At 40.2% G+C, this 17,405-nt stretch overlaps 1 protein-coding gene across 2 annotated transcripts; it reads left to right on the top strand.

Annotated features, from left to right (window-relative positions):
- The first annotated feature begins 2,276 nt into the window (after positions 1-2,276).
- Positions 2,277-17,228, top strand: LAP3 (leucine aminopeptidase 3). Of its 2 annotated transcripts, none has more exons than XM_054202083.1 (13): positions 2,277-2,433; positions 2,992-3,107; positions 3,448-3,502; positions 5,613-5,718; positions 6,846-7,005; positions 8,430-8,591; positions 9,552-9,710; positions 10,464-10,588; positions 11,943-12,031; positions 13,650-13,752; positions 15,377-15,456; positions 16,119-16,231; positions 16,341-17,228. In XM_054202083.1, exons 1-13 carry the CDS (start codon positions 2,317-2,319, stop codon positions 16,537-16,539), a joined length of 1,584 nt encoding a protein of 527 aa, XP_054058058.1. In that variant the 5' UTR covers positions 2,277-2,316; the 3' UTR covers positions 16,540-17,228. The 2 variants fall into 2 exon arrangements, with proteins under 2 accessions (XP_054058058.1, XP_054058059.1); XM_054202084.1 differs by lacking the exon at positions 2,277-2,433 and adding an exon at positions 3,213-3,316.
- Positions 17,229-17,405: the final 177 nt, after the last annotated feature.

Below are 17,405 nucleotides of genomic sequence, written 5' to 3'. Positions count from 1 at the left end.
AACTATTGCTTCAGAAATGCTTTTCAGTAGTACTAATATGCGTGTATTACAACACATTTTTCATACTTCTAAGGAACTGCTTAATGCCCCCCAAAAACTAGTTATTGGGTAAGAGCTGTGGGACTACTTAGGTAAGGACAAGATTAAAGATTTGTTGGACTGGATTCCTAGATAGGTCACAGTAGCTCCGAAAGAACCACTCGAGTACATTGTATAAATAAAGTTAAAGGGGGATAGCCGGGCTGATCAGCTTTTTAATTTCTTGTTTTGAATCTATTCAACAGTGAAGCAAACTCTGCACTAACAGTCCAAAAGAGTATTTCTCACAGCAGATGCATGCAGTATTATTGTGGGATATTGTTGAATGACCAAATAACATTATCACCCAATGACCGTTTTGTGACTTGTGAGAAAACATTATTTTCAGTTCACTTCAGAGTGAACAGATGTATTACCATGCATGAATTAAACTGAACAAAACAGATATAAGGCTAAACTAACCTTTCAGCTGCACAGGTTGTCTCAGTTTAAGCCCTGCTAAGACACACCGATGGGACAATGCATAGAATAATTGCCCTGGGAAATTTTGTCTCGGGGAAAAAAAGGTTAAATGCAATCACATACAGTTAAGATGTGCAAATACAAAGCACGCTTTAAGGTTAACAATAGGTAAGCCTATCACTTAGACCTTTTCAGGTTTCCCTTGTACATCATAAAATACTTTCAGAAAATGTGGAACTTGATGTAAGTGTGATCTACTTCATTTACAAGTTTTAATTTTAGTTATACTTCATATAGTGTATCTGATCATATGCATGCTAAACATGTGGAAATGAAGACCTTTTTGGCAGTACTTTTTACTTTGGAAGATCTGAAATCCAAAATGAGAACATTTATGAGCAATATCTGTCCAGAACTTTGAAGAGATTATGGGTTCAAATCCTGTCTTTCCATAAAATTAAACGCAACTTCATATACCCTGAAAATGACCACTTAATTTGTACATGCAGAATATATAGAAGCTCCATGCAGGATATAGAGAAGCTATGGAGCCATTCCTCAAAGAACAAAGAAACTATTCATTATATCTAAGAGCCTCTCCAAAATAAATGGAGCTAAAAACTAATTACCACTTTGATTCTTCAAATAATGTTACGATTTAATGTTAAAAAATGTAATTTTACAAGATAAATCAAAATGGATGCAATTTCCCTCAGTATCTGAGTGCCGCTGTGCTTAATAAGATGTGTTATTTCTCTCAGAACCACTTAATGGAAAAAGCGGTTAGGTGGGAGCTGCAATATACTGTTGGCATATAGGCCATAAACATAAAATAGGCCCAGCTACCCTTCTTCGTCATGTTCTGCTAATGTAACAGTGCAAATTCAGTTACAGATGTATGGAAAAGCAAACTAATTGTTACACATAGTGTTGTAAGGTTTCAGATTCTCACATATAAAAGTGAATTACTTACAATCCATGTTTCACATTTCTGGGGAAAACAAAAAAGAAAGAAACAAAAAAAAATATGGCTCACTTGACATTAAAATCCAGTGCATGTTCTGTGCAACTGAAACTCTGGCTCTTCATACTGACGATACAATAAAAGTCAGTAAACTCCAAACAGTTCTTTTCTATACAGTGCTTTTGCTAGAGAAGCATAAATCTACTTCTGACATTACACTGATGACCCAGTATTTTGGTATGAATTCTGATAAAATATAACCCTAGTCATTCTCATTGGTCTTTTATTTTCACTTACTATGTTTTATTTTATTTTTTATTGTTTTTAATGTCACTCTGGGATTTTTATTGCTTTCTCTTACAACCTAATCAACTCTTCCTCAGTAGTCATGGTGATATTATACCACCATCCTATATGGAAAATAATATAAATTTGTTTTGTCTTTGCATTTGCAATAAAGCTTTGATTATTCTTTCATAAACCATTTACATGTTAATCTTCACTGTGCAAATCCGATACACTGTATGCATAAGAGGACTGGGTTTTTAGCGTCTCTGCAAGCCCACAAGAGAAGTTATCTCACCCTCGGCATCAGCGCGGATACTTACCGGGAGCATACCACAAGAGGGCAAAAATCCACGGTGAAACCGACTCGCCCCCATCCCTGCGGTGCAAACCCCCGCACACGAGTCACCAGCCAAACACCACCTCCTGGTCCATCGCGCACCGGCTGTGAACGGCTCCCGCGTCCCGCCCCGGGCCCCGCCCCGCCGGCGCCGGCGGATGAGGCCATCACGGCGCCGGCTGAGGGGGCGGGTCGCCTGCGCCGTCTCGCCGCCTGCCCGCTCGCCATGCTGCTACCCTGGAGGGCGGCTGCGCGCCGCTTCAGCCGGGATCTGCCCCGGGCCTGCGGCTGTTCGGTCCAGGTGCCCTCGCCGCGGGGCTACAGCCGCGGGGCGGGCGGGAAGGTGAGGAGGGGGCGGTCCCTCTTGCTTGGGGTGGACCGAGGCGGGAGGGGCCCTCGGCTGTCCCTCGGCTGTCCCTCGGCTGTCCCTCGGCTGTCCCTCGGCTGTCCCTCGGCTGTCCCTCGGCCCCTCCTGCCTGCTCGGCAACTCATGGCCGAGCGTGCCCGGCCTCCAGCTCCGGGGGGGCCGTGTGCTCCCCAGGGCCAGCAGCTCCCAAACCTGCGGCTCCCTGCGCTCCTTCCGGGTTGTGCCGGGCTGGAGAGCTGTCTTTGGGGGACTGGATGGGGGGAAAATTACAGATGGAAAGAGTTTTTGTCTACGTGTTAGGCAAAATGATGATAACTCTAGTTATACTGTTTCTCATTTCTCTTTTACATGTAAAAGTAGTTGTAGTTGTTTATCCTGGTTTACCAAAGTGCCACTCTCTGCATCACGTTGGGTGAATACATAAACTGTGATGAATATGTATATTAGTAGCTATGGTTTGAACAGTGTGCTTGCTGCCTTTCAGGTGGGCCTCTCAATTTCATGTTGTTTACATGAATGCACATCCTTTTTTAGGGTCTTGTTCTGGGAATCTACTCAAGTGAAAAGGATGAAGGTGCTGCCCAGTTCACAAGTGCAGGAGATGCTTTTGATAGACTTGTGTCTGGGAAGCTGAGGGAACTTCTGTCTGTGTAAGTGTGTGATAAACTTGTGAAATAGATTAAAATACCTACAAACGCCAATAAGAATTATCCTTTTTTATCATTATTAGTGTTTGTCTCTATACCGCTTTTCAGGCTGGTGTTTGCTTCTACCAGGCCAACCAGTTTGGAGGGGAACTCCTGTGGGAAAACCAAGCACTGGGGAAACAGATGCAGAACGTTCCTGGGGGCTGTGCTCTGTGAGTCAGCGCTGAGCCAGGCGTCCCAGTACAGTGTCGAGGAGCACTGTGTGGTTGTAGAGTGAACCTAGTACCATAAGATTTATCACCAATAAAGACTTCCTTATTGAAAGAATCTTTTTGTGTCTTAGATGTGGCCCACCTTTGAAGAAAGGCAAAACACGCATGTTCCATGGTTTGCATCAGGTATGAACTTTGGCGTTCGGTGTGCGTATTGATTAATGCGTGAGGTCTGCCTTTACATCTTATTTTAAGCTGAGTTCACTGCTGTGCTTGTATAAATGCATTGCTCTTTCCTCCCCACCACTCCCCCATCCCTCTCAACAAAAGATGTGGTTCTTACTGAAACCCACTGTTGTGCTCTCCCTGTGTTTGCGCGGCCTTTTGCACAATCCTGTACTCCCTCCGCTGCGAACTGGGAAGATGTAAACAAGTCTGCTTCAAAGGTGGTGCTCTCTGAACAACTGCTTACTGAATGAGCTGAAGCACAACAGTTTTTGGATCAGGCTTCTACTGTTGCCTTCTGTGTTCAGGAGGAGTGAGTGTGTGAGTGTGTACCGATATGTACAAAGACCTTCCAGATGTGACAGTTCTAACACAAGGTAGTCCCATCATAGGCTTTAATCAGAGGTTTTAAAGTCATGTGTTTGAAACCTCTGAAAACAAGATGTGGGGGCTGTTCTTCAAACAGGACTTTGTTTGCACAGACATGATATATCACAAGGGTATGAGATGGGGATTCATCTGCTTAAAGTTAGGCTTTAGGTGCCATTATGCAATGGCATATATATACAACTTCTCTCTCTCTATATATAAGCCCTAATACAGGTAATACACTTACATGGAGCTGGAAAATACAGCACAACTATGCCTTTTTGGAGTAGTAGTTAGAGGCTAGGGAAGCGTGTAATGTGACACTAGGTGTCACTGTATAAGTAACTGGATTTTACCTTAGGGCCATTTAAATGATTTGAAACAAAACAATTTGTAGCAAGTATTGCTTACCATGTATAAATTCCTGTGCGGAGACTCCAGACAGGTGATGCCGCACTCAGTAGAAAGGCTCTCAGAAATTTCATGGACGTTGAATCTGCCGAAGGTCCCATTATCCCATTCTGAATACGGGATGCCCTCTGAAATGAGTAGCAAATCTCTGCAAGAGAAGGCAGTAGAATTTGGCCTTACGCACTCTTCTAAGTGTGTAAAATAATGATAACAAAAAAATACTTTTTAGATCCCAGAATCACAGGATGGTTTGGGTGGGAAGAGACCTTAAAGATCATCTAATCCAACCCCCCTGCCATGGGCAGGGACACCTCCCACTAGACCAGGCTGCTCAAAGCCCCATCCAGCCTGGCCTTGAACACTTCCAGGGATGGGGCATCCACAGCTTCTATGGGCAGCCTGTTCCAGTGTCTCACCACCCTCACAGTAAAGAATTTCTTCCTAGTATCTAATATAAATCTCCCCTCTTTCAGTTTGAAGCCATTACCCTGTGTCTTATTTTCCATGAGATCACCTTGAATCACTGATCTTCTGGAAAGCTAACGCTAGTTTCAGCATCTTGTGGACTAAAGACTTTACTCCAGTGTATCAGTTTGAAAGCTGACTGTTAGAATCTGACAGAGCAGCTATTTGTGGTGGAAGGGAAAGACCACGATTAACTTCATTTTTCTTCAGAGCAATAGAAAGTCTGCTCACATATATAACTTTGAGTTTTATACAAATCTGACTTCATTCTTAAAATGCTCCTTTCATCTTTGTTATTTCTTCTTTTTTGCCTTCCACTTGCAGCGTATAAGGCAAGTGTTTAGTCTGCCGTGCTACATTGCTTTCCTGAGTTCTGGAGCTGAGTACCTCTGTACAGCTTTGATTTGGTACCTGGCAAATCGTGACAGCTCAGCTCAGGCTCAGCCTTTGAAGTGATTTTATTTCCGTGAACTGTGCCAAAAAAGGTTACACTTCTCCAGCTTAGTGCTGGCCTTTGTTGCAGCTGGAAAGCTGGATCTGCTTTCAAAGGACTTGCCCTCAGAAGTATCAAGTTTTGTAGGTGTTGAGCATAAAGCGCTATCTGCTGTGATACACATAATTAACTATTAACTGGAAAACAGAACAACTAGTTGCATGCCTGTGGCAAATGATTGGGAGTGCAACATAGAAATGTGTGTAGAGAAAGTACTGAATGCATTTTATGCTGTGCTTGATTAGATTTATAAAGTAAAGTCTTTTTAATAACTCTCTGCAGCGACTGTAACAATGAGGAGAGTTAATCCATTTGTGTGTTGGCTTCATCTAGGACTTTCCGAGTGTGGTTGTAGTTGGCTTGGGTAAGAAGAATGCTGGAGTAAATGACCAAGAAAACTGGAATGAAGGCAAAGAAAACATTCGTGCAGCTGTTGCAGGTTAACTGTTTTGAAATTTTCTTAAGCCTTTTGTCTATAAAACTCTTGCAATGGTGCAGCGTGTTCCACTTTTGAAGAGTGAGTCTATATATGATTTTGTTTTGACATGCAGAAGCTACTGCATGGTTTGGTAAATGTGTTTGCTTGTCAGTGATATTCATGTAAGCTTTTGCTTAGTGAGGAAGGAGTTACAGGGCATGTAAATCAATCTGAAGACAGGTAACTGCAATTATTTATATCAAATAACTTTCCTAAACAGTGTGATATTAAAAAGGCACTTGCTTAATTACTACTACTTTGAAGCCTGAGAGCATCACCGATTCACTTTATGCTCATGCTGTACTTAAGTATGCACATATATTTATTTTTGCCACTTAGTTTGTTACTGAGATATTTGTGTTATAAACTGGTATCTTTCACAACATCAGTAGTATGATTCAGTATGTTATCTGTCGTAGGCAGAGGAGGCCTCTCTATCTTAATCAAGGATGACTGCTGCATCTAAGTGTGTATAAAACAAGAATAAAGAGTTCCCACCGCTATAATCTCACAGATTATAAACAGAGTTTATAATCTGAGACTAGAGGTCAGTCACACATATACGACAGCTGTATGTGCTAGCCTGCGTTGTCTCACCAGCTGCCAAAACACTGCTAAATTATTTAGGTATAAAATAGAGTTTATGGAATTTTTGTTTGTTTATAAAAGTGTGTATAAACTCATTTGGAAGATGAAAGCAGTCATATATTAGCAAAAAACTAAATTACAGCAAATTTCTGATACCTGTAGATAGTCATAATCCATAGCACTCCAGAATGGTAAAGCTTTTCTTGATATAGTGTGAGCTTAAAGGAATCAGAATAACTGTGGACTTTCCTTTTTATTCTTTTGAAATATCTTAATCATTACAATTCATCAAGGGATATTTTAGTGAAAATTTGTCAGTATATGGCCATTAGCATTTTTAATTATTCTACCGCATGATCTTTTTAATTGATTCACTTATAAACTTAGATATCTTGAGTTAAAATTATTTTTTCGTTGAAATGTCATATTGGTCACTTCAGAAACCAGTTTTGCTGTTCTGTGCAACGCTCGGCCTACTAGTTCTGTGCTGTGTTTTTCAGTTGGCTGTAGACAGCTCCAGGATCTGGAGATCCCTTGTGTTGAAGTAGACCCCTGTGGAGATGCTCAAGCAGCTGCAGAAGGTGCTGTCCTCGGATTGCATGAATATAACGAGCTCAAGCAAAAAAAGAAACCCGCAGTTACTCCTCAGCTTCATGGAAGGTGATAGCAAAAGGAAAGCTTGCCTGTTTGTTTGTTTATTTATAAAACTGTGTGCATGCTTGTGCATGAGAAAAACACAAAACTGAAAGAATAGGTCTAGCAGCAATATCCCTCTTAACTCCTCCTACTTCTTTGAATTTCCTGTGCCAACCCTCTCATCATAAAAGTCAGTCAAGTTGGTCAGGCGTGATTTGCCCCCCAAAAAAAATCTATAGTGACTGTTCCCAGTGACCATCTTGTCCTTCATGTACCTGGAAATGGCTTTCAAGATTACTTTCTCCATAAACTCCTGGGAGATTTAGTCTAGGATAACTGGCTTGTAGTTCCCTATATCCTCCTTGCCAGTCTTAAAGATGGGGGTTTGTCCTTTTCCAATCATCAGGGACCACATTGCGTTACTGTGACCTTTCAAACTGAGAGACCAGGCTTGCGATGCTGCCAGCCAGCTCCCTCGGCACTCTCAGATATATATCCTGCCTGCTACCAAGGATTTGTGTCTGTCCTGCTTTCTTAAGCAGGTCTATCTTCCTTTTCCATGGGTAGTACCTTTCTTCCCCAGACTCTGTTACTAAGAACAAAGAACTGGGGAATCTGGAAGCAGACCTTAATAATTAAGACTGATGCAAAGCAGGCATTAATGTCAGTCTTCTCAGTGTTCACTAGATTGCCTGCCGGATTTAGCCAGGGGACAGCATTATTCCTGACCTTCTTTTTGCTGATGATGTACACATTGAAGTCCTTTTGTTGCCTTTCCCACTTCTTACCAGTTTCAGTGTCAGCTGAGATTTGTCTTCATAATTGCATCCCTTCGTATCCAGGCAATGTAGCTATATTCCTCCTGGGTTCCTTCTTCACTGTGCTGCTTTTCTGAGAGGCAAAATCCAACTTAATGCCCTGCTTTGTGATATCTTTTAGAGTAAATAAGACTTTCAGTAAAATTAAAGGTTTTGTACTGGTAGTGTTGCAAAGTAACCAGAGAGACATCTCCATTCCCTATGCAGGCAGCTCTTTGAATGTTTGCTCTGTCATTCATTAGTGAAATTCCTGAGTACACTGTTATAATTAATGCAATTACAAATTTTGGAAGGGGTATTAAACCTTGTGCTTAAGGATTTAAGCCAGTCTCTGACTAGTAAGGATTAGGACAAGATGTAATGTATTAGACAGATAATTTTACATCTGTCTGCTCCAGGATCTTCCAGCTTTCTGTGAAGCATTTGGCACTGACTAGAACCAGGGATGAGCTACTAGACTAGATGCACCTTGGATTTCATACTAAATTCCTCGTAGTAAGATTACTATGACATTCTTAATTGCCCCAATTAATGATACCACATTTTCAAACAGGAGAGGACAGATGGATGCTGACATAATCTTACTTTTGCAAATATTTATGATCCTGATTATTGTACGGTGTTGTTTAGTGCTGAAAGTGAAGCCTGGCAAAAAGGTGTTATCTACGCTGAAGGTCAGAACCTCGCTCGGTATCTTATGGAGGCTCCAGCTAATTATATCACTCCAGTCAAATTTGCTGAACATATTGAACAGAAGCTCAGAAGTTTCAGCAATGTGAAGGTCCATATAAGGTAAATTCCACTGAAATAATTCCTCTATAGGGTAAGATACCTTGTGGGCTATTCAAATCTGCAGTGTGCTCTCATTTTTACTCTGCCACTTCAGATGACAAAAGCAGGGGAAGTGTTTGGCACAAAGGTACGAGGGGCGCTCAGGCTGCAAGCTACTCTCAGGGTTAGAAGGTGAGCTTCTAGTTTGCAGAGTAAGCAAGATACTGTGACACAGTAAAATGATTAACTGTCAGTGAGTCGTGCAGGCAATTACTGCTTAATTGACACATGTGCTGTGAAATAGGAAGCTTGATGACGACTCAGTGAATAGAGGGCAAATACTGGATAACCTTTTTTCTAATACATTTTGGGTTTTTTTCACAAGTGGATTTTATACATACTTTTGCTTTTTTTTTTCAATGTGGTAATTAAACATCCTCCATTTACTGCTGTTATGGTTGGGGCTTTTTTTAACTTTTAAAAATGTTGAGATGGAGTCATAAAAGCCCTTGCAGTTGAATTTGCACAGTTAATGCTTCTAGCCTCGGCGTTTCTAGTTACTGCTCTTCAGTGGAAATGGGCTAACTGGTTGTGCAAGTGTTGGAGGCTGTTTTGTTGAAAAGCAAAGGATTGAGGGAAATCAACTTTTGCTTATAGTTAACCATCTTGATAGCAGAAAGCTAAACTGTAACCTGCTGCAATATTGTTATTCTATGTGCCTTCAGAGACTGCAGCCTACTGGGCAAGTGAAAGTTTCATGTTTCTTACGCAGCAGCTCTGAGGCCCTATTTTTCTGTTTCACAAAAAAAAAAAGTGATAATGGTTGGATTTAAATGGCGGTTTCCAAAATAACTAAGATGGATTTCACAGTTCATGTACAAACCTTCAAGAATTGGGATTTCTAAACAAACAAACAAAACGAATCACCTTAGTCAAAGTGTCCAATTACCAAAAAAAATAAAATATATATTTCTATTCCAGACCGGAGTCTTGGATAACAACACAACAGATGGGAGCATTCCTGAGTGTAGCTAAGGGTTCAGCTGAACCTCCTGTCTTTCTGGAGATTCACTATTTGGGTGGTGCTAATACAAATGACCCCCCATTGGTTTTTGTAGGAAAAGGAGTTACATTTGACAGGTACGTATGCTAATCTTTTAATGACTAAAGGGGGGAAAATGCCTTCCTCCTATTCACGTTCAACGGGGAGATGCTTTTTCTTTGCTCAGCATATCTTTCAATGCCATTCCAGTGAACTTGCCCTATGTAGTACTGTGCTGCGTTTTCTGGGGAGAAGACAAGCTTGAGTGGTTGGACAAAGTAGGAATTGATATGCCCTTGTCTTGTCAGGCAAAAATGGAAATTCAGGAGAGAAAAAAAACAAAGAACTTCCTTTTTTTTTTTTTGGCCTGAGCAAAACTCTGAAGAATTTACATGTTTTGGATTGCAGTCCGTCACTGGACATCTAGATCATGCTTAAGAAAGAGAAAATAGTTCATTCTTTGCAGCAGTTCCTTGTAACTGCTTTTCATATCACACAACTACAGAATAATTTATCCGTTTGCTCCCCTTCCATGTGCTGATTTTACCAAGTGTACTACTTTGTTCTTGTTTTGTGCTCTTTTGCTATTATGAAGACCATTGAGTTAGTCTGCTGCAGATTACCCGGGCTTTTATGCATCCTAATTATGAGGAAATAATTCAGAGATATCTTTTATCTGAAATGAAAACCCAAATACCTTGCATTCAGTATGCCTGTTACGGTGTTGCAGGAATATTTGAAAACACATTTACTGATACTTGGTGTTAAAACATACTGACGGATAGAATATTATCAATGTATGCAACTTTGAACTCCTACATGTTGGATGATACTTGTGCTCTTTGTTCCAGTGGTGGCATTTCACTGAAGCCATCATCGGGTATGGATGCGATGAGAGCAGATATGGGAGGGGCAGCAACTATCTGTTCAACCATTGTGACAGCAGCAGCTTTAAATCTACCTCTTAACATAATTGGTAAGTACGTTTGTGTAAGAATCCAAAAGTCTCAATTTTACAAGATTTCTTTTTGCCAAAGTCATTTTCTAGTGTCAGCACTGGTAACCGTCTTAGAGAAATGCCATGGACTCTTGCAGACTTATTTGTCTCAGCTTCTCTCCCATTTTTACTTGCTTATCAAAAACTATTTGCTTTGCTTGAATAAAACATTTCAACACTGAATTAAAATTTTTGAACATGTGATTTTTAGATCTTAGGTGAGAAATGGTTGTCAATAAACTGATTTTCGACGGTTTTTTCAGAAGTTATGATCCTTCAGGAATGTGAATATCTGTAGAAGCAATTAAAAATGGAAAGGAGTTATCTAAGCTACACTCCATGAGTGTTTGCCACAGCTGAACGGAAAGAGGGATCAGCTTTTGTTTCCTTAGGTGAATATGTCAGCAGAAATCTAAAACAAAAAAAAACCCCAGTGTACTGACACTATTTTTAAGTATGAGAAATGCTTATATTCTTCTGAAAAAATGTTGCACAGCTAAAATTAAATGAGCTGATTCAGGACCCGTGGCAAAATGAGTTGCTGATGACATGTAATCCATTCTAAGATAAGTTTGATGTTTCAGAACCTTGACTTTCAGGAAACTTAATATTTTAGTCACTTTTATGCTTCAACCAGTAGAGGGCAGCGAAACACATCCTCACGACATTCCTCACAAGTATGCAATGGGAAAGGCTAAATCAGTGGAGCAAAAATCTGTGTACATAATTCCACTGAAAAGAGGTGGCCCACAATTCGCTTATTCCTTGTGCCAGGAGCAGGTTTTTCCTAGGAATGGTGGAGTGCCGTTCATCCCATTATCCCATTCATAGTTGGAGTTCTGACGCTGACCCTCTCTTTTGCTCACCTCTATTTGCTTGTCTTGTGGTTGAAGTTCTATGGCGAGTCCTTGGACCCCTCAGCATTACACAATGTTTATTTACAGTGCACAGAACTTGAACGGCTCAGAGCGTTAATTCAAGAAGTTCTTAATTTCAGAAAGAAACCCCTTTTCGTGTGACTTATTCATATATGGAAGACATAAGACATTTGTTGCTCCTCTGATCTCATTTGTCTGGGCGTAAAGTAGAAGTAAATTCTACTGGTAAAACGGTGTAGGTGAGAGAATGTGGTGGTGCAACATGCAGAGGAATCTCCCTGATTGAAAACTGGACCGTGTGTCTTTCAGTAGCCAGGAAAATTCAGATTTTGAACACAAATTCAAGATGAGAGTAGTACTTAAGGAGGTGCTTGGGTTTTTCTAAGTGGTTTTTTTTTTTTCCTACATCTTTTCTGAGGAAAAAAACCTAGTGCACTTTTCTTTTTCTCTCTGAGGTTTGGCACCCCTCTGTGAAAATATGCCTAGTGGTAAGGCAAACAAGCCTGGGGATGTAGTTAGAGCCAAGAATGGAAAAACAATACAGGTATGCATATGAAACTTGAATTTTGAATATTTTCAGTGAATTGGTTTAATCAATTGAAGTTATATGACTGCAGTCAGAGTACGTGTTTGAAAAGACCCTTTAAAAAGATAAAAGTGCAAAAAGTGTTTTAAAAAATATAAGCAGCATGTTATTAATTAGAAATTGCTATCATAGGATTCTTTCACATATAAATATAGATTGAAGAGATTAGACGTGTTTTATAAGTTTCTATGAAAAGCTGAAAAGTCATGGTCATTTACTGAACATGCTAGAAAATCTTGTTTTAGCACAAGAGGTTGTTACAATGCTCATAAATATAGGTTCTCAGGATGAACAATATACTAATTCAGCAGACCCTTCAGGACACTTCCTTGCTGTCTGGAGTAAAACATAAGAGTATTAGTTTCCTCCTGACATAACCAAGGTCTTTACCCTGCCAAGCTGCTCTGTACAATCAGAACTCTGAGTCATAGGGGCTGTTGGTTCAAAGGAGCTTGCCCAAAATACGTATTTCATATTTAATCCAAACTGTTACATATTCATCTAATAGATTAAATGGTATTGAAAGTCATTGTGTTGTAGACCAATGATTTCCTGCAGAAGTAGATGGCTTAATCAGTATTTTGCTTTGGATTTCTGTGGATCTGCCACCTTTGACTTGCTGAACCTTCCAGTTCCTTGAGGTTCTTCTCCCAAAACACTCTGAGTTCAGTCACCCTCTGTTTTGAGGGGAAAAGACTGAGCACGTATTCCCACACCAAGAAAGAATTTGAACGAAAGTGCTGGTACCTCAGAGCATATCATGCAATTAGTCTTGCAGAATTCATCATGAATTTTCCCTGAAAGGGGAAAGGAGCAAAGGAACTATTGATCATCTTTTTTTAGAGGGAAAAAGTTTCAAGATCAAAGGGAAAGCAGTGTAACAAGGAACTGTGTTTCCAGGCATCCATCTGTGCTTCTTTGTAGTACCCTCTCCTTCTTTGCAGTTTCCATGGCCAGATCTCTGTGCTGCTCAGAAGCAGCCCCTGGGATTCCTGGTGCTTTGCTGGGAATGGTAACCAGCCCCCTGCACTCCACTGGGGCACTTCTGCACCTCCAGGCCCTTCTGAGAAGCCAGCAGCACAGAGGCCCAGCAAGCAGAGGAGGCTGCAGTGATGAAAGATGACTTGACCTCAGCTACAGATATGCTTTTATTTTAAAAACATAACTATATCAATACTACCTTTTATCTTTTTTTTTTTTTTTAGTTTATTTTGTATATATTTTGATTACCTAAAGTTCTTAGAGCCTGTGACAGTGCATTCACAAACTGACAGGTATTTCTTAGAATCATAGAATGGTTTAGGTTGGAAGGGACCTTAAAGGTCATCTAGTTCCAACCCCCCCACCATGGGCTGGGACACCTTTCACTAGACCAGGTTGCTCAAAGCCCCATCCAGCCTGGCCTTGAACACTTCCAGGGATGAGGCATCCACAACTTCTCTGGGCAACCTGTTCCAGTGCCTCACCACCCTCACAGTAAAGAATTTCTTCCTAATTTAGGATAAATGTAAGAAGTAAGTCAGTGAAAGGGATGTTTTCAGTAGTTAATCTGTTTGTTCTAATTTTGCACCTGAAGGTAGATAACACGGATGCAGAAGGAAGACTGCTGTTAGCTGATGCTCTCTGTTATGCCCACAACTTTAATGCAAGGGCTATTGTGAATGCTGCAACATTAACAGGTAAGCAATCTCCCTGCTCGTTTTGCAAGTCAGTTCCTTGTAACTGTCGTTAATTGGGCTGTGGATTAGTTGCGCTAGGTATATGAAGCCAACCTGAATTCAAAAGCAACTGAGATGGTTTTACATGTTGTAGGACAACAGCTAGCACAATTTGTGCTCTAACAACTTGTACAGCTGCACCGTGTCTCTAGGACTGGGGAGGGTATTGTCATGCAGGGTACACTCTCAGCAATGTAGACGAAGTTGAGCTGGCCCAGACAAGCTGGAACTAAGAAAAGCGGGAAAACCTAAACAGATTCGGATATTTGTGCACAACGTTTTCCAGTGCTTCCATTTCAGAGCTAAGCCCTCCCAGCTCCCAGGGCTGTGTGATGCAGAGATACTGGCGTGGTTGTAGAAAAATCCTGCCAGGTCCATGTGGCAGTGGCCACGCTGGAGCCAAAATAGCTTCTTTGTGAACGGCTTCATGAGTGCCTGAGCTCTGACCAAGCCAGCACCAGTTCTTCCATAATGTGAGTTAGCTCAGGTCTCCGTGATTCTAGACAACGGAATAGGAGAGTCATTACCATCTTCACAAGAATTTGTTTGACCGAAGTATCTTTTATATGCAGTTCGCATACTTTCAGGCATAATAGAATGTGCTTCAATTGTTTCATCTCTACAGATGTATATGAATAAGGTTATAATTTTAAATTTAAAACCAGCATTGTGTATGCATCTCATGAACTGCAGTAACAAGCTGTCGTGGGTGAAGTGACTGTAGTTGAAATGAGAGTAAAGATGGGAGAGTAGTTCAGACAAGAGTCCACTGTGTTGCTTATGAATATGCTAAGCAAAATAATTATCTTTCTATATATTCTGTACTAACGCTTTAAACTATGTTCCATCAGTTTTACCAGTTCAAATGCTGTGGAAAAATTCAGTAGACAGAAGAGAAGACTATTTTAAGATTGTTGCCTTGCATAAAAGTATTCTCATATAAAGTGCATGATAAAAGGAGGAGTTTACTCCCACTATAAATTATTCTGTGTTTCGCATCCTTGGGCACCAAGCAGGAAGAAGAGCTCCCGTAGAAGTTTCTTTGACATGTCATTTTGTTCAACTACTATTTTCCTTCCTTTTTTAAATCTCACTGAAGATTGAGTGTTGGCATTAGAGAGGCAGTTCTGTGGTATCAAATAAATAAATACGTATGTAATCCCCCTGGTTTAGGCATGGTTTAGTATTTTGATAAGGATTACTTCCATTTAAAGTAAATTCATGTATGCTGTGCAAAAATCTATGCAAGTGAAATTCACAAAAGGGAAAGTATCAGCTTGAAAATTGTAGAGGTCCATAAATTGGAAAAAGTCCACTCGCTTATTTTCTATATGGAAACAGTAAAATTTAGAGGTTTTTTTTTTTTCAGAAGACACTGCTATTGCTGAATACATTATTGTCCTATTGTAGACTATGTAACTGGTTTAATGTTTAAACTTTTAAAAATGCAAGTGTACTAAAATCTTTAGGTTTTGCAGACTTTTTAGAAATTACTGATAATGGGAAATAAAAATGGAAAGTTTTGTGAGGATGCAAAGGTCCACCTTTGCCTTCATTGTGTAACCTCGAAGGTGTGTTTCTGTAGGTGCCATGGATGTTGCACTGGGGTCTGCTGCGACTGGAGTGTTCACAAACTCATCTTGGCTTTGGAGTCACCTTTATGAGGTAGGCCGTCTGCGTTATTATTAAATCATAATAATAATTCAGTAATAGCTGTTACTATTGAAAAGTTAGTGCAGTAATGAAAGTCTTTATGCAAATCTAAAAGTTATATTATTACATTTTGAAATATCATAGGAATTGTGAGTACTGTATTTAATTGAAAATAATTAATTTTGACTTAAGTACTAGCTCTTTAGTGAGGTTTAGTATCATTCAGCAGACAGCATGCACATACTCTCAAGGATCTGCATGTTCTGATAACACTGTATATGCATAAGCTCTGGACTGACAGTAATTCAGTCACGTTAAAAATATAATCGATCGTGATTAACAACACAGGTACAAATTCAGAGAGGCCTTGTGAGTGGCTGAAGTGTGATGGTTAAAGGAAGTCTGAAGGGAAGGATTTGTGTTGCCAGGGGAAAAAAAAGATTGGGGGGAGGGGAAAAAGCAGTCTGTTCAGACTTTTGCCTCTTGATTAACACTAAAGTACCTAAAAAGTAGGATTCACTGTTTTGTTTTGCAGTGTTATTTCCAAATACCTAATATTTTATTGGGCTGAAGATTTTTAGACTAATCAAAACTAAACAAAAATAAGCATGCACGATACTGTGGCTTATAAATGCAGTTTAAAAAGACACCCAAACTATCACTTTCTTTTTCAGGCTAGCATTTTGACAGGAGACAGAGTTTGGAGAATGCCTCTTTTTGAACATTACACAAAACAAGTAACAGACTGTCCACTTGCAGATCTGAGTAACATTGGAAAGTACAGCAGGTAAGATGTAACAATATCCTCCATGTGCCCCTTTCATTCAGTGTATTCGTTTAATATTTGTGCTGTTGGTGTTGCTTTAGAAACAATACAATTTTTCTGCTTCCCACAGAGCTGGAGGAGCATGCACAGCTGCTGCATTCCTGAAGGAATTTGTCACTGCCTCTCACTGGGCTCACTTAGATATAGCTGGTGTGATGTCGAATAAAGATGAGGTGTCCTATCTTCGAAAAGGCATGGCAGGCCGGCCTACGAGAACGCTAGTAGAGTTTGCGGCTCGATTAAGTCAAGACAGTCACAGTACCAAATAAAATACTTCCTCTAAAATCATCCACTCTGCCTTAAGAAAAAAAATCTTAAAAAGTATTATTCATAAATGAATGCTCCAAGCACATTTTCACTGTGGCAATGAACTACCACTGCATTTTATAAATCATTATGTGGGTAAGAATATCTCACCTTTGAGATTTGTCGTCCCATATTAAGCAGTTTAAAATAAAAAAAATATTGAACTATTGAGATATTTTGTACCAAAACATGATGATGGAAAATATCTGAACTCCTATTTTATATGTAAAGTAAGCATAATTATTGCAAACAATAAATCTCTTATTTGGGTGTGTTATTTTGATTGATAGGGAATTAACAATAGATGGAGATCATAACTGTGCCTTGGTTTTGGGTGAATTGTAGGTGGGATGAAAGGTAACTCTGCAACGTGGTTTATAAAAATGCTATTCTAACATTTTTTCCTCAGAAAAACTAAAACTGCACAATCACATTTTACAGGCTGTTGCACTTAGTGGGATTAGCATGGCTTCAGCACCAGTTTATGTAGTGAGTCTTAAAGGAGTGCCAACAAGAGTGTATCTTGTTAACTATTTCACAATGCAAGGAACTGCCTGGTGGTTTTTTTCGGCGGAGTCTACCACCATCTCCCATGAAGTCTGTCATCCTGCTGCTCCCCCCTTTACGGCTGTGAGGCTGCAGGCTCCCAGCAGGGACGGCATTCCCAGAATCACTTCAAACGTCAAACAGACTTAACTTTCACAAAGTGGGGTGAAGTTTACCTGAGAATTTGTAGGATCCAGGCCCATAGGGTGTTTTTAGTTTGGTTTTTTAGGGAGGGGGTTAAGCGCTGGCGTGTAACAAGCGGTGCCGAGCTGGTGCTTACCCC

This window comes from Rissa tridactyla, chromosome 5 (genome assembly GCF_028500815.1).
Source record: "Rissa tridactyla isolate bRisTri1 chromosome 5, bRisTri1.patW.cur.20221130, whole genome shotgun sequence".
Taxonomy (NCBI): Eukaryota; Metazoa; Chordata; class Aves; order Charadriiformes; family Laridae; genus Rissa; species Rissa tridactyla.
The sequence above is the reverse complement of the archived record's forward strand: the minus strand, read 5'-3'. Positions and strand labels throughout refer to the sequence as shown.